The sequence below is a fragment of the Protopterus annectens genome, chromosome 13.part0 (assembly GCF_019279795.1).
Source record: "Protopterus annectens isolate FY-2018-M chromosome 13.part0, PAN1.0, whole genome shotgun sequence".
Taxonomy (NCBI): Eukaryota; Metazoa; Chordata; order Ceratodontiformes; family Protopteridae; genus Protopterus; species Protopterus annectens.
The window spans coordinates 890,356,629-890,379,855 of NC_056747.1; the positions used below are offsets into that span (position 1 = coordinate 890,356,629).

The 23,227-nt window shown below is 41.2% G+C and overlaps 1 protein-coding gene across 2 annotated transcripts in view; it reads right to left on the reverse strand.

Moving 5' to 3' along the window:
- The window catches only part of NF1 (neurofibromin 1), a 5,218,972-nt gene that overhangs the window by 3,189,315 nt on the left and 2,006,430 nt on the right, over positions 1–23,227 (reverse strand). Inside the window, exon 21 of one of the 2 annotated variants that reach the window (XM_044054636.1) lies at positions 8,705–9,856. The exons of the other annotated variant lie outside the window; for it this stretch is intronic. Within the exon in view, the coding sequence (XP_043910571.1) occupies positions 9,824–9,856 (33 nt within the window). The 3' untranslated portion in view covers positions 8,705–9,823. Of the gene's footprint in view, positions 1–8,704; positions 9,857–23,227 lie in introns of those variants that run through there. 2 annotated transcript variants of the gene reach the window in all.

Genomic DNA, 23,227 nt, shown 5'->3' on the forward strand with positions numbered 1-23,227 from the left:
ACTAATGAAGTGTATGAATCATTATGACTTGGATATTTAATGTTTCATGTGTGCTTCTGTCTACCATTGCCTAAATTAACAGTGCTCAGAGCAGTGTACGTACATACAGCCCTTTTCACTGTTGTATATCATCATGGTGATTGTGTCTTTCTACAGCAATATTTGCAGAACTTGCTATCCTTGGCGAATATCCACCAGTGCAACTGTTACCATTCTTCCTGTGGCCCACCATGCAGACATACTAAATGTATGTGGTCATAGAAGTGTTTTTTAATTCTTTACTGGTTCTGCCACACCGCATATGTAAGACTAATGAATTCCTAAGGTTTTTGGCTGCAGCAGAGTTACCATACGATCACTATATTCCAAGCTTTGTGACTGCAGTTATTTGTAGCACAAAGTGTTGAAGTTGTGGTAAGGGGAGAAAGTCACCTGAATTAAAACTCCTTTTACATTGCTAATGTAGAAAGGTAGTGTTTTACAGTGCCCTAGTTGGAATCGGAGGAATTGTCGACCATATATCATGTAAAGCCTGGGAGCAAGGATAAACTTTAATCACAGAGCAACTAAGGGGATGACTGTGACACTGACAAACGCAGTATTTCATGACTGTGTCACATGAAGGCAGCCATTATTAAAGTTGGATATTTCACTGAACATCGATTCCAAACGTTGAAGCCTTACAGGTTGTACCAATGTTATCATGCAGTCTAATCAGTTTACCATGAATGAATTTTGTGATTCCTGTATGTGATTTGATATAGTACTTTTTATTTTTATTGGGTGATCGTCAAAATGCCACCCTGCTTTGCAATCAACTGTAGTATGCGCCAAGACAATCTGCCACAGGGGGTATCATTCCATTGGTTTCCACGTGACATCAACCTGTGTAGACAGTGGGTGATTAACTGTGGTAGAGATGTTGGTAGCATACCGAAGTTTGTTAAAGCGCTGAGTAGTGCAAAGCCACGACATTTCCTCTGCTCCAAACATTTTGAGGAGATCCAGTTTCACCTTGACTACCAGCATCAGCTACTTCCAGATGAGATTAAGCCCAAGCATCCAATTTGGAGATTAATAAAAGGGGCAGTACCATCAATTTTCACTCTTTCGACCAGCAAGACACGGACATCTTCAGTACATTGGTTGCAGCAGAAACAGCAGCAGAAGGTAAGAACATTGATGGAGCACTGAATGGTTTATTCAGCCTACTATCATTTGCTTAGTGGGATACTGGCACTGTATGCATTTCAGTTTGCATCAGTTAATGGATGTACTTTTCCACGCAGTTTATTGAAGACCTGAGTACAACACAGCCTACATTGCAAGACATTGTGACAGAGCAACGGTCTGTCCAACACAAGGTGAGTGTAATTGTATTGTCTTCTCAGCATACAAAGCATTACTCACTACTCAGGTGAATGTAATTTTAATGAGCCATAATTTGTATCTGTTGCAGAGTAATATGCATGTCCAGCTACAGAAACGAAGTGATCCTGATAATGAGGCGTCAAGGCACAACGTGATAGAAAATCAAATGGAAGACTGCCAAGCGAGTCAAGAATCTGTGGAGGTAAGTTTTGATGAAAACCTAGTGGAATATGTAGTGGTGGATAAGCATTTAGTCTACTGGTTAGGTTATGGTTGTCTGAGGAATCAAAAGAATTCTAAATGAAAATTTTTGTCTGGAGTTCATTACGAGTCCATTGAAAATAATACTAACTCAGGATCATAGCGATCCAAATGCTTATGCAGTCATAACAGTGAATGTGTGTAGAGTTTTATACTTATACTTATATACATACATATATATATATATATATATATATATATATATATATATATATATATATAAACTTTGTCATTAGTCGAGCATTGACTGATTAACAATTGTTATGTGACTGTAGGTTCAAGCGACAGAATTGTATGAAGAGGTAGTCGAAGGCATGGAAGTGTATGCAATGGAGATTGGGATTTGTAGTCAGAGTACAGTTGCATGCCAGACAAAGTTTTGCTAAATGAAAGGTAGCAGCATAGGAATTCAAGCCAAACTAATGGACATTGAAACACTACCATGCACTATGATTGATGCAGCTGTACAGGTTCCAGAAGTAGGAGTCTCACCACTGATAGATCACACATACTTCAAAAACTCCAAGGTGGTACAAACAGAATTGAGTGAGCCCAGACCAGAACAGCACAGTTTCACTAATGCCAATTGTCGCATGAGTGAGAGTACATGTCACAAACATAAGGATGAGAGTTGCACTGAAGAGGCCACATATAGCTCCAGTGCATACACCGCTGTGGAGATGACAGCTTGCAGTACTCCGGTCAAACTACATAAGGACGTCCATAACACGAGTATGCATAGTAGCTCCTCACTTTCGCAGTGGACAGATGTTGAAAAGGATCCCGACTGGTTGTACACTTCTGACAACTTGTCTACGTCAGAGATGGAAGACACAGTGCTGGAACAGGTTGAAGACAAGAAGATAAGTGAATCAAAGTTTATATTGTTTGAGTCCTGCCTGGATTGCTTGTTGTTAAAACTGATCTGTCCACAATGCCACATGCCAGCCGTGGAACTGAAAAATGTGAAGCTGGGATCCTATTTCTCAGTGAAATTATCATGCATTAGTGGACACGAAGCTCTGCACTGGGAAAGTCAACCATTAATAGGCCGAATGCCAGCTGGCAATCTTCTACTCGCATCATCTGTACTTTTCAGTGGAAGTACATATGCACATACAGCGTGATTGTGTGTTTATCTAGGACTGGAATTTATAAGTGAAACCACATTCTATTCTATTCAACAAGAGTATTTATTCCCAGTTTTGCAGCATACCTGGACACAGTATCAGACTCATCTGATAGAAGATGCAATGGGTAAGGAAATAAGGTTAGCTGGAGATGGGTGGTGTGATAGTCCAAGTTATTCTGCCAAGTACAGCTGCTATAGCATGATGGACCTGGACTCTGGATTCATTGTCTATTTCTGTCTGGAGCAGGTCTCCAGCGATGTATCCTAGGTGGCACTGGAGAAGAAAGCTTTTAAGAAGTGCATGAAAAATTTGCTGGATAAGAATGTGAATGTAAGCCTTGTGGCTACAGACAGACATTCCTGGGATAAGGTTATTGATGTGCACAGAATTTTCAAAGGTGGATCATCAGTTTGATGTGTGGCATATGACAAAAAATTTGACTAAGAAAATCACTGAAGCTGGGAAAAGGAGAGGCAAGCTAGTCTTACTGCAGTGGTGCCACAGTATTTCCAATCACCTGTGGTGGTGTGCTGAAACGTGTGAAGGGGATGAAGTCGTACTAGAGGAAAATGGTTGTCATTGCTCTACCATGTAACCAACATAAGTTGGAGTGGTGGCAAGAAGGTTTCCTGTTGTAGACATGAAATGCCACTCATCGATGGAGATGAGACAAAGTGGCTGAAAGAAGATGATGCATGTCACAGTGCATTGAAGAGAATTGTTGCAAACAAATTTCTCATTAAAGATTTGAAGCACATCACCAAATTCTGCCACACTGGTGACCTCGAGGTGCTCCATGCATTACTCTGCAAGTATTTCCCCAAGTTTGAGCACTTTAGTTTTGCAGGGATGAAAGCAAGAATTATACTTGCCATCCTGGATCATAACGAGAACCTTCATTGTGAGCAAGCAGTAGTGAGATTCCCTACAAAGAAGTCAGCAGCAAAGGGAGAGCTTGGGTATCACGTGGTGTACCCGAAAGCAAAACAGGAATTGGTAGCCAAACCAATATTTAAGAAGAGAAAGTTTGACTACATATCTGACCTGATGTTGGAAGCTACAAAAGCTAAGCTCGGCATCTTGGAAACACAACCCATATCTATACCTGACATACCAAAGAATATTGCTAAGTGTGAAGGTTCTGAGAAGACGATGGTGATTGCTAGACATATTTCACGGTTTGGTGACAGTAGCAAACATCCAGGGTGAAACAGCACAGTTGCTTCTGTGGACTGGGTAAGTAAATTGCGGCACTCTCTACTTTTTTCGATTGACCTAATTTGGACTAATAATATCCACAACTATTGATGGTAATGGGTGATACTACACCTATACCCTAAATAGCTCACTACAGTTAAAGTAAATTAACTGTTTTATGGGCATAGGAGAACTGTCACAATATGCACAATAAGTCCTTACTGACCAATTCAAAGTGACACCCATTGGGATACCCCAGGGCATTCTGTACTGCTTCAGAGATCTTACTGGAACTGGCCCAATGGTGGGGCATACCTGAAATGCACCTGTTCGCCTTTTCCAACAGGCAACTTTGCTGGCATTGCAGCAGGACAACAGAATCAAAGGCAGTGGTAACCGATGCCCTCTGCACCTCTTGGCAGGGGAAATTTTTGTATGCTTTACCAGGGACAGTGATGGGTTGATCAGACATGCAGTGGGCGTCTCCTCCATAGGTCTCCGGAGGCACATCGTGTAGAAGAAAATGTCCATCCATCCTGGTCCTTAAATGTGGTAAGGATAGGTGAAGGTGTTTGCGAGCATGTAACCAATCGGACACTTCATAGGAATGGTTAGGATGCAAGCATTAGAGTTGTCTAAACTGGGTGTAGTTGCCAGGTAAGAGGATAAGAGCAAGGCTTGTGGTAGTGGTGATAGAGGACATGCAGGTGGTTGGTGTGACGCAAGATGCAGTGGACAGGACAAAAGGGAAACTGATCTGCTGTAGCGACCCCCAACAGGAACAGCCAAAAGAGAAGACTTCCATTGCCAGTTGAATACAGATTAATCCAGTCTTTAATGATTACTTATTCTACAGTTGGACAGACCATGATTCATGGCAAAATGACTTTGTCTCTTGTGTTCAATACAATGTCTAACATGGTGCCACTATGAACTCATCTGCAAATGTGTTATGCATGCTTTGTGATGTGTAATTTTAACAGTTTTCATGACTTGATGATTAGAGTTTGACTGGATGACTGGTTCTTGTGTTGGTAATGAATGGAATCGATAAGCTATGTAATGTACAATTGTATTAATGCCAGTGTATGGACTGCCTGTTACATGGAGTCACTGTAAATGTACAGCGCTGTAAATGTATCTTTTTGGCTTGAACTCTGAATGGTATGGTTACAGTCCTGCACATTCTGCCCTTGGCAAGTGCCATGTACAATGGAATAACAATCCTGTCATCAAATAGTGATGTTTTCGAAATGGCATTCATGTATGGAGTAGCACTGAGGGAGCAGGCAGTAAAGTAAGGCATAGGTCATTATATCGCTATGCAAGCACCCTTTTCAGCATTTCTCATTACTACAGCATGTACGGTCAGCGTATTGTTTGACAGCAGTGAGTGTTCTCTACATCAATTTGTAGTAAGTGCTGGGAGTGTCACTCAGTACATTCCCTTCCCAGAAAAGTATTTCACATGGCCAAGTGTAACGGTGAGTATGTGTGACAGACGTTCATGTCCGCGTAGTACAGTGTAAGGGACTTGTCAGGGCATTCTGTAATAATATTTACATTATAAAGGTTTTTTAACTACTTGGTCTGGTTGATGGAACACTTGTAAATCCAAACCTGATTCTTCTGCTTGTCTGTCATTTGGGAAAGAGTAGCTAAGCATGCAAGTTGGCAATTTTTTTGAGTACATGGTGTTCCTGCTGTTGAGCACTTGGGGCTCTGGATAAGTACTAATAATTAGATAATATACGTACTGGTATTGTGCAGTGTTACTAAATCTTTCTGAAATAGAGAATGACATGTATGTGTGCTGTTAGAATTAATGAAACTAACAAAGGTCAATGATCAATTGGCATAAGTTCTTGTGTAAGATCTGTCATGTTGTGCAGATGTAGATCAAGAGACCACTAACTTTGTGGAATGTCTGGAATGTTCTGTATTAGTCCGGATTTCCAGTAGGGGGTGTGCTGAAGCAGTACAGAGTTGTGTATGATTCCTTTTTATTTTTTTGCAGCTGGTGCTTATACAGTGCGTCTAGTAAGGACTGGTCCTTTGTGAATAAATGTCGGTATGTAGAGTGATTTGCTGGTCAAGTGGCGCATGTATCTGGAAGCCTGTTTAGATGCAGGGGTGTAATGATAGTGGTGACATGAGTGGATCAGGCTGAAGATGCAAGTACTGTTGTGGCGTGAGTGGACCTCTGTGATGCTGGCTACCTTGACGAGGTACAGAGGCTTTTCCCAAAAGTGCTGTGGTAATTGCCACATTTGCACATTATAAACCAAAAGCCAGCTTATCTGGATGTCATTTATGATGGATCAGTTGACTTCTGGTACATTTTGGGAAATTAACTGGTATTTGATTACTGTAGACTTGTAAGGTCCCTTAAAATCATAAATGTATCACAGGTGTCGGATCATCATTACGCTACAGTCTTAATGTATACGGTGTATATTTAGAGAGATAAATGGATAGAGTGCATACGTATTTGTAAATGGACATACTGGAATTAAAGCAAACTATGTAGTAAGGCCATGCATACTAACCGGTGAAATTCTGAGTAAACCATGATATGATGGAGTATATGTAGTTGATTTGGGTTGTAATTGTAGCTGTGGTTGGAACACAAAATTGCCCGTTGCTGGAACTGTGATAGTCCAGAAAAAATGTCAGACTATAATCTCATTTTTCTGAAGAGCCCTACCGATATGTGACAAAGTACAGGCAGAAGCACAGTAACAGCTACAAAAACTAAGATCATAAATTTGCAATGACCATACCTAGAGATTAATTGCATGTTTTTACATAAGAAGCAGATGTCTGGCACAATTAAACACTACAACAGATTACAAGTGGTATGCAATACTGTAATTTTTTTAAATTATGACTTAAAAAAGCATGTGGATGCCGTCATGCAAGTCTGTGAAATATTTAATGTTTACAGTGTATCATTTGTTAGCTATTTAACCAAACGGGAAGGAAAAATAAGTGAGAGTTTGATGCTTTGCAAAACAGCGATTATTCCCAGTGCTATGTAGCTTGGTTCTAAATTTGACAGGAGTGCAACAAAAATGTCTCCCACTATAAGGAGGGAAAGGCTGACAAGAAAACAGTACATTAGTCTGGTCACCTGCTGTGAGCTGTCAATCACAAGCAGATAATGGGTCAAATTACCCTTAGCTCTGACAGCTAGGGAAGGTAGGTGTGAAGTGGGAGGGGAGATGCCTTAAAGAATTAGATTTCAGCCTTCACAAAAGAAAGCAAGTTAGCATTTCTAAGAAGAAAGAGCAATAAAATGCACTTTTCATTTCTGTTCTGTAGCATTTGCACTGCTTGTGTTTGAAGTAATCATTGAAAAAGGATAACTTTTTAACCAAAAGTAGGGGACTTTAAGACAGCAGTGAATGCCTGTTAAGTCAATGAAGTGACAGCAGCTTAAGGGAAAACATGGCAAATCTGATGCAATTTTTTTGGAGACAAACAATGCATTCTGGGATACTTAGAGGCAGAGTAAACAGTCTGAATTATTTCAAAATGCCAGCCCCCATGTGGTCAGAGTCAGATATTGCATCTAAAAATAATCTAAAAAGCTCTAAATAGTCCTAGAGTGCTGTTAAAATATAGGAAACATCAAACCATGATGAAATTAATATGTTTTTTGAGTCTGAGGGTGCAGTTGTCCTTTAAGGAGAAAGGGGGTGCTGGTGCATTAGTGTAGATGACAAAAACTTCTTGAGAAGAGCTTTTTGCTGCCACCTAGCAGCAGACTAGTCACTTCCAGTGAAGTGAACAAACTGGATAGTTTAAGATCAAAGTTAATTCTAACACCCAGAATGGGATGACATTTGTCTATATCGTTTGGGAATCAGGAAGAGTAGGGAATAAAATCTCTATTACTTAAAGATAGAACAGCCTCTACAGCTCCTTTGAGCACGCAAAGTCTGAACCTGTCAAAAGTCTTGGAAAAAAATGTACACTTCTTCCTGCACAGCTCTTTCTGGGAAAGTACTAGTGAGTGCAACAACAGGAGGCGATAAAATGCTTCTTTAGAACCAAATCCTGGATGGTGAAGAGACGAGATTCTTGAAGGAAGAAGCTTCACAATGTGAGCTAGTGTCCAAAGCTGTTCCGATGAACTCCAGAGATTAAACTGGTTGTAACTTGTAATTTTCTAAATTCACTGTGATTCCAAGTCTCTAGAGAGTTGGAGGAAGGAGTCTCTGGCTTCAATGAGTAAATTCTTGATAGGGGCAGTGAAGAGCCAGTCATCCAGGTATGGGAATACTCAGAAAACCAACCGTTAGGATAGGAGGGGATGAGGTAAAAATTGTGATGTATAACCAATGTACAGGAAAGTCCCCAGGAAGAGCTGGTATTCCTGTGGAAGTTTGGAAGCTAGGAGAGTAAAAACTAATAAAGATCTGGAAGGTTTTCTTTAATAGTATTTTAAAAGGAAGAGAAGTACCAACATCCTAGAAGAAAGCAGTGGTAGCTGTAATACCTAAAGAGGGGAATGATCCACGATCCATCAGATCCAGCTTCATACACCTCTACAGTCAAATGCCCTGAAGGTCATTCAAACCCGGATGCCATCTGACTCAGCCAGGAGACTGACAACTCCTAAGAAAAGAAAGGGATCTGAAGATTTCATAGGTTCATAGGTTCATGTTTACTAGGCCGTCACTGGGACTTTTATAAGCCTAAAAAAAACAAAACAAAAAAATGGCCATCACAAATAGCAGTGTATAAATCATTTATTAAACAAAATATAGCAACAGATGAAAAACCAGCATACCGGTTTTGGCAAAAGCCTTCTTCAGTGCTGATTACATCAAACACATACTCCCACAATATCCTTTTATAGCCATGCAACCCAAATATATTCCACAAGTTACTGTGCCTTAAAGGTTATTCTAAGGTGTGTATTGTTAGGGCACAATTTCTCTCTGGCCATCAGAGACACAGATGTCAGACCAGAGGTGAATGCCTAATTTCCCATCTACTGGTTCAAGCCATGCCTGAATACGGCCATGGAAGGGTGCTGGCCTACATGGTCCAATCCCATCCTACAGGAGTCGGCAACAACAGTCCAGCTCAGAGCATGCTGGAGCAGACTACGTCAAAGAACTCATCGGAGTTAAGAATGGAACTTCGGCTCCAATGCAGACCTGTCTTGGATTAAGGACGGATCCAAGGGCTCCGATACTACAGGATGGATTGGAGAAGGAGCTATCCAAGATCTAGACGATAAGATGTCTCCCGGATCAGACACTAGTCAGTGCCAAGAGAACTCTTAACCAAATCCAGGTCTGAAGGACACACCTCATCATCCTGTCCACATTCATTTCCAAGTGGATCTGACTGACATTAGGGAAGCAGTAGACGGAGGCCTGGAAGGATATCTGGGTCTATCCTGAAGAATCACACAGTGGAGTCCAGGAGTCATAGGTTTCAGTGAAAACCTTAGTGTTGTAGTGGATCCAGTGATTACCAGATCCTAAACCAGTTCGGGCTCCGAGGGTTTAGGTATTTTAGCTGGAAGGGCCAGAGGCAATCAAGTCATCTGGTGACCTCTTTTTTGAAGACTTTTTTCCCCAGATTTTTAAGTCTTTCTTTCTTTTCAGCCTTTTTTGAAGAGGATGAAGAGGTGAAGGAAGGAGTAGCAGCCACAGACTTCCCTGATAATGGATAAGACTGGTCTCCTGTTGGATGAAGGAGACCCTTCAACATTAGTTTGTCTTCTCTATTGGAGTTGTTTGCCCAAAATATTTACAAATAAAGCAGTGTGTCTAGTTAACAGTGCAGAGACAGTAAATCCATTGCTGGTGTGCGTCGGACTTTTTTCCAGAAGGCTTGTTCTACATACTGGCTGCAGAAAGGACTGAAAGTACCTAGGGAAAAAAAAAAAAAGATATTTTTTTTGCATTTTATGGAAAAATAAGGAAGAAAAGTTACTACTGCTATATAGAGAAATTCAGTGATAACTGGAAGGGGAATCCATAGGTGTGTATATATATATATATATATGTATACATATATATATATAAAAAAATTTTGATATACAGATACAAGTAACTAAGGAAAGAAGTAAAGGAAAAGGAATTACTTATCTAATATGAAATATCCTCAATGTTCTATGCAAGATTCTTCTGCGCATCAAGACTCACTGCAGCTTTTCAAGCAGCAAAGACGACCTGAGGTAGCGTGTTCTCTTCACAGGTATTATGGGTATGGGGAGGAGCAAGAGCACCTAATCTAAAGCTTGGAACTGGCTGTGGCCAGATCTAAGACCCACCCACTGAGGAAAGGATGGAAAAGACATCAGATTCAAAGTTATGCACTTACCATAATGCTAGACCCATCCTGTCTTGTTTCATCCAGTTCAACAAAGTGGGTTATCAGATCTGATCTCATTGCTTTTTAAGAAGCTTGGATCCAGGGCACTGACTCAGACCCTTAGCCATAATTCCTTCTAGTCTCCAGATTACCTCAGATAGAGTCTGCCTGTTTACAGTTACAAATTCTTTCCAACAAATAACCTAAACAAAGGCCTGCTTTGTCACCGGGTCTATATTAAAAACACGAACGTTTACTTACTGGAATACCTAAACGCCGACACATTCCACGAACCGCAAATACAACGAACGTCCTAAACCGCAAAATTCAAAAACTCAAAATGTCATAGTTGCCCCATCCCACCGTCCACTACATACTACCTACACAAACTAAATAAACCACATACATACAATAACCAAAACCCTACTTCTAAGTCAAAACTAAACCCTACTTCTAACCCTACACTAAATCTTGCATATACCACCATGTATGCACTTCACTTAACCCACACACTAACCCTAAGGTCCGTAACTATCGCACACTTACCTTAAAAAGCTATACCCAAACAAACTAAATAAGCCACACACATACACTTAGCAAATCCCTACTTCAAACCCTACACTAAATCTAACATACATTACCATCTATGCACTTACCTTAACCCGCACCCTAACCCTAAGGTCCATAACTATTGCACACTTACCTTACGGAGCTATACCACAAAAAGACCAACCATGACTATTCGACATTTCGGATTTCGTGCTTCAGGACGATCAATGTTTTTGAGGATTGATGAAGATGTGCCTGCGTTTAAGTATTCGGGTAAGTAAACGTTCATTCTTTTAATACAGACCCTTGTCACCATAGACAATAATGATAAAATGCAGACAACAGCAATAGCAGCTGTGTATAGACAGAATACCCCTGGTCAGGTCCAACCATTCAGCAGAGCGTACAAAACGACATTATAGGATGGGGACAGAGTGATGTTGAACCACACAAAACAAGACAACACCGATCTAGCAGTGGGGTAAGTACATAACTTTCACAGCCAATGTTGCCTTTTTTCTCCAATTCTACAATTGGGACATATTTCAAAGCTATCAAAAAACATGGGTGGATTCAAGAAAGGACATTACTGAAAATGGTGGAGTCAAAGGATGTACAGGATCTGGACTGTATATCCAACCTGCAGTGGGACACAAAGGTATGAACAGTAGACCAAGTAGCTGCAGCATAAATTTCATCAGTGGGAACTCTACCCAAAAAGGCAGTAGGAAGAGTCTTTGGTTTACTAGGTAATGTCACTCCCATCTTTTTATAAACAGAAGCAATGCAGAGAGAAAGCCACCTCGACAGCATTACTTTACAAGCTCACTGACCCAATTTAGCTTTTGAGAAGGCAAAGAATAGCTGATCACACTGATATTTTTGTCTTGTGCAAGGTAAACCTGACTGGATTATAGAACATCCAGCAAAAGAAGAGTATATTCCCCTTTGTTTGAGAACTTTGGGAAAAATACTGGATTGTTTAAGACTTGCTTCAGAAGCCACCAATGGAAAGAAATGGGGATTCTTCTCAGAGACACTGTCTTTATGAAAAAAAAAAAAAAAAGGATGTTTTGCAGGACAGGGCTTGCAACTTCAAGATCCTCCTTCCTGATGTGACAGCTACCAAAAGAGCTTTCCAAGAAAGGAATTTAAGATCTACTGAAGAAGCAGATTCAAAAGGAGCTTTTAGTTGAGGTCTGTAGCATGACTGTACTGTCCCACAGGGTACAGGGTCCATGATAGGTTTTAGAAGAAAAGTGCCTTTCAAAAATGCCTTGGAAATCTTTAAAGAATCAAGAGAAGTCAGTCTTTCATGTGAAAACTGGAGATGGCTGCTAGCAGTACTTAAAGACCTGAAAAGCTGGACCCTTTTTGAAACAATTCTGGCAAAAATCAAAAACAGGAGCTGAGAAAGGATCTAGACCTATGCAGCAAGCCCATATAGGAAAGCTTTTCCATTTGCTAAGGAAAACCTCTATGATGTTTGTTTTTTTTCAGAGGAGGACAAAATGTGAACAGGGGCTGACAGTCTGGCATTGCTGGCCATCGGTAAAATTGGAGAAACCATGCAGTCAATTTCAGGGTTTTTAGGTCTCGGGAAGGCTGACCAGACAGAAGGGCTGGATGCGAGTCCAGACCAAAGGTGGACTTACAACAGGAGTCTAGAGAAAGGGAAACCTAACATGTCAGGGCCAAAAAGCAATGAGGAGAATTTTGGCCTTGCAACTCCTGGCTTTCTGAAGAAACCTATCAGAGGAAAAGATGAAAAAGCATAAAGGAAATCCAGAGGGCTAAATGTGAACTAGCGGGTCCATCGGTGTGTCTGACCTCATGCATTTGTTGTTTAGGTAAGAAGCAAAAGGTCTGGTCTCAGTGACTGAAAATCTATGTCGCCGCTCCACGACTGAGTGATCACTCATGGGACAGAAGAATAGACCTGCTCAGTTTGTCCACCAGAATACTGGAAGTACCCATGATGTGCACTGCAATTTTAAAGTGACAGAAGACATCAACTGCCACTCTCACATGGCTTCACGGCACAGAGGATAGAAGTCGGTTCCTCTAAGCTTGCTGCTGTACCAGACTACCATCATGCTGTCTGTCTGGACAGACATCACACCCTTGGGGAAGGGAGTACTGAAAAGCCTGCAACTCTATCTCCAAGATACTGATGTGAAAATTGGCTTCTGTTGTTGACCAAGAACCTTAAACAGTCTTCCCCTCAAAATGTCCCTCCTCCCACCCCAAAACGCAAGTGTCCATGGTTATAGTGGCCACCAAAAGCAGTGGGGAAGAATAGATGACTCCATGACGCTATAAGGGAGGTCAACCACCAACTGTGTTTCCTGCATATTGGTATGTGGCAGATTGGTACATAAATGGGACTCAACATTAAGTCCACAGCAAGACTCTCATGTAATACCTTGCTTGAGTAACTAATGTGATCGAAGAAACCATTATTTCCAGAAGCCAGAGAATAAGTCTTACTGAAGGAAAAGGCTGTTGAAGGACCTCTGAAGTTATTAGATTCTGGATTGCAGGAGTTTGGCTACCTGATAAATCAGGTCCAGGTGGCATCAAATAGGTGCTAGCTGACTTAGCAAGAAAGACAGTTAATCCCTACCTGTAGAGTAAGTCATCCCTGTACTGAACCAATAAATCCTTGGTTGGTGCAATAATGAGCCAATCATCCAAATATGGGAACATCTGGAAGCCCTGCAGCCAGAAAAATGCTGCAACTGTCATGCATTTGGTAAACACCCTAGGAGCTGTGGTGAGGGCAAATAGCAGTGCTCTGAATTGAAAGTGACTGGTTCTCTGACAGAAATGGAGAAATCTCCTTGACTGACTGCTACCTTGATAAGATATTAAGTATCCTGGAAATCTATGGAGCACATTCAATCGTCCTTCCACAGAAGAGACGGAATGGGCTGAACCTGTCTGCTTCATGAACTCCCTCTGGTGACTTAAAGAAAGGGACTTAGGTCCCCTGTTTTCTCTGGAAGTAAAAAGAATCCTGACTAGACTCCAGATCCTGACTGGTCTGGGGGCGGTCTGCAAGACAACTCCTTTTCTTAGCAGCGTTCTAACTTCTGCTGCTGCAAATTCCTTCTGACTGAGTGGTATATCGGGAAATGTCCTCCTTTTCTGCAGAAGGGGAACAAAGGGAATAACAATCTCTAGTGATTACCCTCTGCACCCATGAAGAATATGGAGTGATGGCTTACCATGCTTGATTGTGCAGGTATAAACAACGCCTGCCTGCGTCTAGAATGCAGCAACCAGACAACTGCTCAGGAGAGCTGGTAAGGTTTCCTCTGTGAAAGGACTGTGAAACCTCTGATTCTGTGGTTCTTGTCTTCTTCTGTGGCAATGGCCATTGAAGTTACTCCCTTCTCTGCCCAAAGAGGGGTGGTCTATCAATAGAAACGTCTTGGCCAAAATCCTGGGATTTTAAAAATGATAGACCCCCCCTCCCTGTTCTGGTTTTGGGAGAAGGCCTTTAGTGGGGGTGGAAAAGTGTATCCTGACTGCAGACAGGGTCTTGCCTTCCTGCTAGCTTCTGATCAGCATTTCCCTCACTTTAGGTCCAAACAGGGTCAAAATAATGCATGTCAACTAATAGCAATGCCAGTGCTTGCTGCCCTGGTTGCACCATCAGCTTTATCAGAAAGCCACAAGGATATATTAGTCATTGCTAGAAGAGTAGACAAATGGGACTTCACAGACTTCTGGATGTCTGCAGGTAGGTTACCTGAGAGGGATTTTGACAACTCATTTGTCATGCCCCACTGAAAACAAGTCATATATCGAATATCTAAAGCTCAATCTGTAAATGTCAAAACCTGAAAACAGCAAATGGCCACTTTTGCAAATTTTTCGTCAGGGAAACAATTTGCTTGAGCATTATGCTGTTTGCCTTTTTCTCCAATGTACAGCAATCTCAGAGTTGTTATATTTAGTTAGGGAGGATATGGGTTTAAAAGTTTGTTTCGTTTAATACGGCCAAGCAAATTCTTTCCCTGTATGGAAGTGGCCATTCGCAGTTTTTAGGTTTCGACATTTAGAGACCGAGCTTTTAGGTATTCGAGTACCTGAAGTTTCGATCATATAACATAGACCCAAATAGTTCAGCATTCTGACTGCAAAGGTCTCTGATGAATACGTCTGTTTCCTAAATCAGTCCAAAGCCCTAATTTCTCTACTGGGGGATGAACAAATGTGTTGTCTTCTGAGTTTTCCCTCCTTGTGGCTGCTGCAACAACCAAGGAACTTCCACATCATCCTACAGACATCAGCTTCCAAAAGATTCCTAGATGAATGGAAAGCCTGAAAGATGAAGCCAATGAAGGTGGTCGAACAAAACACTTTTCTTGCAGTAAGGGAGAATGAAGCCTTGGACTCTCGGGCTCTATCTACTGAGAATCATAAAGAGTGGGACAGTGACTGGATATGAATGCCTTTATGTCGCCAGGCCAGAAAGCTCTGATGGCTCTGGAAACTTTTTAATGGACTTTACTGACTTCTTTTTGCTTGCTTTTTCCTTTTCTCTGCCCGACTCTTTGGGTTTCTCTCTCTTCTGAGAATTTTAGCCTTCTCCATCGTCTTTGCTTACAAAGATGAATGCTCTAGGGCAGGGTGGTTCAGCTTCCCACTTGAGCAGAAAAAACACCCTTAAGCACTAACTTGTCTCAGTGTCCTTGAAGTGCTTTAAGCCCCAAAAGACAGACTGTGCGGTACATGCTTCCAAATGCAAGACCCCTAGGCAGATGAGACACAGCAAATGTGGAGCCTCTGGCAGTATCTTATGGACACAGGCTGAGCCTTTTTTAAATACAGTTTCCTTGTCTGACATATTTGGTAGGTGAACACCCACAACACAGTAATGACCAACAAAACTTACAGCTACAGTACAAAAAACAGCAGCAAAGGGAAAAACACAACCAAATAAGGGCGGCGCAGTGGTTAACATTGTCACCTCACAGCAAGAGGTTCTCCGGTTCGATTCTCGGCTGGGGTGCCTTCTGTGTGGAGTTTGCATGTTCTCCCTGTGTTCAAGTGGGTTTCCTCCGGGTACTCTGGTTTCCTCCCACATTCCAAAGACATGCATCTGGAGCATTTCTCCACGGGCCTCCGCTGAAAACAGGCTCTGTGGAACCTAGTCGGACTTTCCCGGTCAACAAATGATAAAAAAAAAAAAAAATTAACCCAAACGTTAACTAGCTAAGAAAGGTGCATTGAAAACCTAGTGTAAAAGCTAGGAAAATACAAATATGTTTTAGTAGTATATTATTTTAATTTATTTGTTAGGAATAGGGGAAGGTTGAGAAGCTAGGAGAAAAACTCCCAAGTAATACACGTAGAAATGGGCATTTCTCAATGACAGTATAAACATGGCCTTCTTTGAGGAGGTTAAGCACCTGCCACCGCTTCAACAGTTCAGGAAAACTATCACCATATGAGGGCATTTTAAGAAGTAGCAGCCCTCTGGGAATAATTTTATGATGCAAAGTTGCTTCTAAATGGAAGCTCTGCCACTGCAGGCACTTAAACTTATAAAGTTTGTCTTCCAGCATCCTAAAAGACATGTGGAACTCACCTGCAACTTAGCCTTGATTACGTGCGCCTCATTATTGATTTTTTTTCGTCCTGAAGAGGAGTCATTAGCTAAAGAGATTAATGAAATTTTTTCTGTATTGCACGACTCCTTTCAAGGGAATATATATGCAGAATGAATTGATGAGCTACTCTGTAACATATCTCTTTATGAGCGTTACAGGGGGACAAGCAAAAGAAGTTGCAGAGAGAGTCTATGGATTTTCAAAAAGGCCATGTATTTTTCATGGCCGAAGGATGAGCCAGTGAGGAGCCAAGGAGGAAGTTGTGAGGGCACTGTTTACCCAATAGCGAATGCGTCACGTCAGGGAGGGAGTTCCCAACCTGTAGGGTGTACGCAGGGGTAAAACTAGTAAATACGCCAACACAGAAAGTGATACGAACAGATGAGGAACTAAATCGGAGTACAACCAACATCTCTCAGGATTTTATTAATAAAGAGGTTGGCAATTGTTTAAGTGTCGCCAATTCTTTTGGTATCAAGGGATAGGAAAGGGCAGAGTACTGACCCTTTGGCTGAGAGTGTAGAACCCTTAGGAGTTTCTAAATCTAAAGACAGTGTTTTTAGAAGCAGCATTACCCATACAACAGGAAAAACGAAAAGGGAGCTCATGCAGCAGACAGCGCAGACCCAGGATGGAGTCATATATCTCAGTGAAAAGGAAGAAACCAGACAAGAAAGTGGTAAAAGGTGACTTGATTTTTAATCTTTCAATTTATATTTTGACTGATGAACAGGCTGCAGTGTTGAACAAAGGCCTTCCAAGGTTTGTGCCTGCAGTCAGAACAAATTTAACTGATGTTTTTCTAGACATTAAACTGTTTGCAAGAAATGTAATGTTTACAGTAATTTTTCCGGAAAAAAACGAAGCAATGATATTTTAAAAAAAAAACAAGTGTTTTTACCCTTGAGTCTCTACCTTCTCTAGAGGCTTTTGTCAATTTATGTGAGAAGGACTTGAAGGAATGTTTTTTAAATGAGTACAATGGTAGCGCTTTTTATAATATGACACCTAAAGAAATTGCAACACTTACTGAATTAACAAAAGAGCAACAACTTATTGTCAGGCCAGCTGACAAAGGTGGTGGGATAGTGTTGTTTGATATGTTGAATGATGAGGCTGTATATACGAAGTTACAAAGGTTTCAAGTTAGGGATTATAAACAGGTATAATTTTTATCTGTAAAATTTTTTAATGACGAATCAGTTTGATTATGGTTTATAGAGCTACTTTTCAGTTGATCATCCGAAGATAATCATTTATGGTCTGCCAAAATTCCACAAAGACAGTGTTAACCTTCCTTATTGACCTACAGTTTCAGGCAGAGGTTGGTTAACTGAACCAATTTCCATATATTTAGAAAAACAACTTAGGTTGATTTTGGAATCTATTACTAGTGTCCTGAAAGACTAAGCAATTTTTGCAAGACCTATACCAGTGGTCTAATGAGTCAAAAGATTTTAATAATGTTATCTTTGTGGCCCTGGATGTTGATTCACTTTTTATGATCATTCCCAATGATGCAGGGATAGAAAGTGTTAGGATGTTTTTGATAACAATCAGTATGTTCTCTAACTCGAAGGTGGGGTTGATTTGCACACTAGTAGAACTAATATTAGAGAAGAATGTCTTCATCTTCGAAACAGACTATTTCAACAGAAACTAGGAGTTGCAATGGTCACGGCTTGTGCCAATTCATATGCCAACATAGTCCTAGCCTTTTGGGAGTCACAATCAGTGTTTACTGACTCTCGTTTTGTAGACCATGTAAGTTTCTACAGACGCTTTGTGGATATTTTTTTCATCTGGGATGGCCAGTATGAACAGTTGGTTTAATTTATTGACTATCTACAGAATACCACTTTTTTTTACTTAAATTCACTATGCATCACTCAATGGAGAATATTGATTTTCTAGATACTAATGTGAGAAAGGAAGGTTCAGGTACAATATCGACCAGTATGTATAGGAAACCATGCAGGAAAAATAACATCCTGCATAACACTAGTATGAACCCCAGACATATCCCCAGAAATGTGGTTAAAAATCAGGTTCTCAGGGTTATGCAACTGCATACAGATGCAGATACTCGAGATAAAGCACTTGACACTTTGCGTATTTAACTACTAGAACGAGGATATAGGAGACAGAGCGAGCAACTGAACAAATGAGTAGTAATAAGAGTTAAACCCTACTTCTCTAATAGACCAAGTGAAACAAAGAATATGTGAGCTAGAGAGGGAAAAGGCCTAAGTAGAGTTGTTTTGACTTACTCTAGTGATATCAACAGTGTGTGAGATATAGTTAAGAAAAACTGGCCAATACTCCTGGTCGATAACATTAGTACAGCGGTTGGGGAGGCACCATGTTTTACATTTTAAGAATAATAAAACTCTGAAGCAAAGACTATGTTACAAACGTACCAACTATGACAGGGTACACACTGAGGGCAGAGATACTTATGCCTGCAGATCATGTAAGGCTTGTAAATACATCTGGTCAGTTACCTCAGTAGTACATCCCAGGACCCAAGAACATTTAGAGTTTAGATTTTATGGAGACTGTACAGATAGGGACCTTGGGTTTTGGGCACAGTGTACAGCCTGTAATATGTTTTATATTGGGAAGACAAACCGTACGCTGACGGAAAGAATACTGGAACATATTAATGATATATGTAAAGTACAGTTTTGTACCTACCATAAATGTAGATGTTAGAGTGTATATACTGCTGCAGTCATCACACTTGGGTTATCCTGCCATCAGGTGGTCCCGCAGTCGGCCGAATCCCAAAGTCTTGGTCCGGCGTCGGTTGTCGTCGCTTCTTCCCTGACGTCAGTGCGACAGAGGGATAAAAGAGGCAGCTGACGCCATTTTCTTCAGTTTTTCTTGCCCCAGATGTCAGGTGCCCCCAACTAGGAAGGCAATACAAATAACTATGCAAAAATACCTTAGTAGATAAAAATAGTACTAGCTGTTAGTAAATGCACCATATAGACATGCATCCAATAGATTGATGTACATGGAGGTATAACTAACACCCTGGTATATAGAGAGGATGGTGGGAGGGTAACCTAGACTGCAGCAGTATATACACTGGTCAGTTTTTCTGAAGGTCTTTGTCTTATCCAAATAGTAACATAGCTGTCTGTGAATGTCCAAAGAGTGAAGGAGTCTTTCTCCTTTATTCTGGGGGTTTGGATAAAAGGTGGGTAAATGAATGGTCTGATTCAAAGCCACACTGGATACTACCTTTGGCATAAAGGTAGGGTTAGTTCGTAAAGAGACTCTGTCCTGATGTAAAATGATGAAAGGGTCCACTGCCATAAGTGCCTGTAGTTCTGAGACCCTGCGTGCTGAGGTGATAGCCAGCAACAGAGCTGTTTTCCATGACAAGTATTGTAGTTCTGCTGAGAAGGCTGGTTCGAAAGGAGGCAGTCTTAATTTTTCTAAAACGAAGTTGAGGTCCCAAGCTGGCGTTGGGGGGTTTCTGGGGGGTCTTATATTCTTAGCCCCTCTGAGAAACCGCCTTAGTAAAGGGTGTGAGAATATGGGAGGATCCATATTATATTGAGCTGAAATGGCTGAAGCATGGATCTTAATGGATGAGAAAGAAAGGCCTTTGTGTAGCATCTCAGTTAAGTATTGCAGTATTTGACGAATGTTTGGTATCCAAGGATTTTGGCCTTTAGCCTGGTTCCATGCACAAAATCTTTTCCATTTGTCTGAGTAAGTTTTTCTGGTGCTGGGCCTCCTGGCCTCCAAAATGACATTCAGGATGTCCTTTGAGAGAAGTGTTGATTGATAATTCAAGGTATTCTCCATGCAGCTAAATTTAAAGTCCTGAGCTGACTGTGAAGGATCTGAGAGTTTTGCTGAGTCAACTGAAGTGGGAATTGAGGTAAGATACATGGAGGGCTGTGAGTCAAGGTCCTTAGTAATGGGTACCAGTGCAGACGTGACCAATCCGGAGCAATGAGGATCATTTGTGGTCTCTCTGATCTGACTTTCAGTAATACCTTGGTCAAGAGAGGTAGTGGTGGGAAGGCATAGACTGTCAATGCTGTCCAACTGAATGATAGGGCGTCCACTTTCCAGGCTAGGGAATGATAAGTCCTTGTGCAAAATTTCTGTAGTTGGCAATTGTTGGGGGAGGCAAACAGATCTATGTCTGGGCGTCCCCACCTTTGAGTTATCATTGAAAATACTTGTGGGTGTAGTCTCCACTCGTGAGGATCTGCCAAATTTCTGCTTAATTCGTCTGCCGAGATGTTTTCCTTTCCTGGCAGGAATTGTGCTTGCAGTTGTACTTGGTAAGTCAATGCAGTGTTCCACAAGGTCATTGCCTGTCTGCATAAGGGGTAGGAGTGTGTTCCTCCCTGTCTGTTTATGTACCACATAACTATGGTGTTGTCTGTCCTTATTAGTAGTTGTCCTGGAGGATGCAAGAGGTCCTTGAAGGCTGTCAGCTAGCATCTCTTTTTGGTTGATGTGTAGATACATTTGTTTTGCAGACCATTTGCCTTGTATGCACTGTCCTGCCATGTGTGCTCCCCAGGCGTAGTCTGAAGAATCTGTTGTCATAGTTTGGTTTGCTAGAGGTAAGACAAAAGGAAGACCCTTGTTTATTTGACATGCTTGAGTCCACCATAGGAACTCTTTTTGAAGGCACGGAAAGAGAGGTATACTTGTTTCGAGGCTGTGCCTGTGTTGAGTCCATACACTTTTCAGGTACCATTGTAATTTCCTCATATGCAGCTTTGCATGTGGAATTAGTTGAATGCAGGATGCCATGAACCCCAATGCCTGCAGGATTTTCCTTGCAGTGAGCTGGGTAAAAGTTGCCATCTTTTTGAAGTATTGAGTCAGTTGTTTTTGTTTGTCTGGCGTGAGATAAGCCATCTGGGCTGTTGTATTTAAGCTGGCACCCAGGAATATTATGTCTTGTGAGGGTATTAGCTTTGACTTCTTTTTGTTTACTGTGTACCCTAGGCAACTTAGCAGCTTTGTTACACATGCCAGATGCTGTAATAGAATGGCCTTGCTGTCCGCTTGGATCAGGCAGTCGTCCAGATATGGATAAATTTGTATTCCTCGTTGTCTGCAGTATGCAATTACTGATGCCAGGCATTTTGTAAATACTCTGAGCGCAGTAGATAAGCCAAAGGGCAATGCAGGGAATTGATAATGCGTTGTACCTGCCAAAAATCTGAGGTATCTTCTGCAATCTTGTCTGATGGGGACATGCAGGTATGCCTTTTTGAGGTCCAACGTTACCAGCCAAGACTCCTTGCCCAGCATGGGAAGAAGCTGCTGTAGTGTGAGCATTTTGAATTTAGGTACCTCCCGGTACGTGTTTAGAATTGAGATTTCTAAAATGGGTCTCCAGGCTTTGTCCTTTCTTGGTACTAGAAGCAGTCTTGAGTAAAAACCTTGACCTTGCTCCTTTGTAGGTAACATTCTGAATTGCTTTCATATCCATGAGAGCTGAAATTTGCATTTGTGCCTCTGCCCATTGGTTTGGAGGCAGATTTGGCATGTCTCTCATCCGTGGTAAAGTGTGAAAATGAAATCTGTAGCCTCGGTTAATGATATCCAGAACCCATTTGTCCTTTGTTATGATGCGCCAATTTTGTGGAAACAGAGCCAGTTTTCCTCCCAAAGGTGCTGCCAGGGCAATTTTGCTTGGCAGGCGAAGAGGGAAGTCACTGTGTTTGTTTCCTGAAGGGTTGAGATCTTTCGTCTCCACCTCTGAGTTGTTGTATGCCATTGTCTAGGCCTGAAAGAACCTTGTGGCTGGCCTCTGCCCCTTGGGCGTCTGTACCTACCCCTTTGGGGTCTGTCCGATGCAGGAAAGGACCAGTTTTTTGATGGCCATTTTCTGCTGAAACGAGGAGGTTGTACCTGTAAAAAATCTTTAACTGTCTGCATAGATTTTGCCTTTTCTTCCATTTTCTTTAAAACTTCCTCTGCTTTGACACCAAACAACACATCTTTCTGCAATGGAGCATACAATAACTTTGCTTTGACATGTTCTGGTAAGGCTTGCTCTTTTAGCCAAGCATGTCTACGTATTACAGATCCTGTGACAGCTGCTCTACATGAGGCTTCCAATGAATCAAAACCACACTGTAAGGTATGCTTTCCCACCTGTTCTGCTGCATGCAGCAAACCCTGCATCTCTTTGAAATCAACAAAAGAAAGTAAACAAACTGGTAAACGCACAAAAAAGGAATGTAGCACAGAGCACCAAAATAAAGTAAACGTACTTTATTCAAAACGTTTTCGCCACTGTTAAATAGCAGTAGCTTCCTCAGACAATTGAAAATAAAGCAAGTTAATGCTTTATAGCCCTACAACACAGCAATAGTGACATCACATCCTTTACAAATGAAGCTGGTTGTTGTATTCATTTAAAGGACCCGCCAGGAAACAACCATAAAAAACAAATACCTGGCGTTATACACTTTTAAAAGCAACTATCCATAACAATGCCAAAATAAAAATAGAACAACATCAATTAAATATGGGCAAGTAATATAGCTGTGTTGTGGAATTTACACCATAATTAAATATCAAAAGATGTCAAAAATATGTGCATATAATCAACAACATATTAGATAATACAATTAATTCAGACAAACCTTACTACAACAGCAAATCCTAACATAACAATGTTTAGCCCATCATATCTAAAAAAGTCTTTTTATGTATATAAGAGATATTTCACAATGTTTTAAAAATTTTTATTTAAAA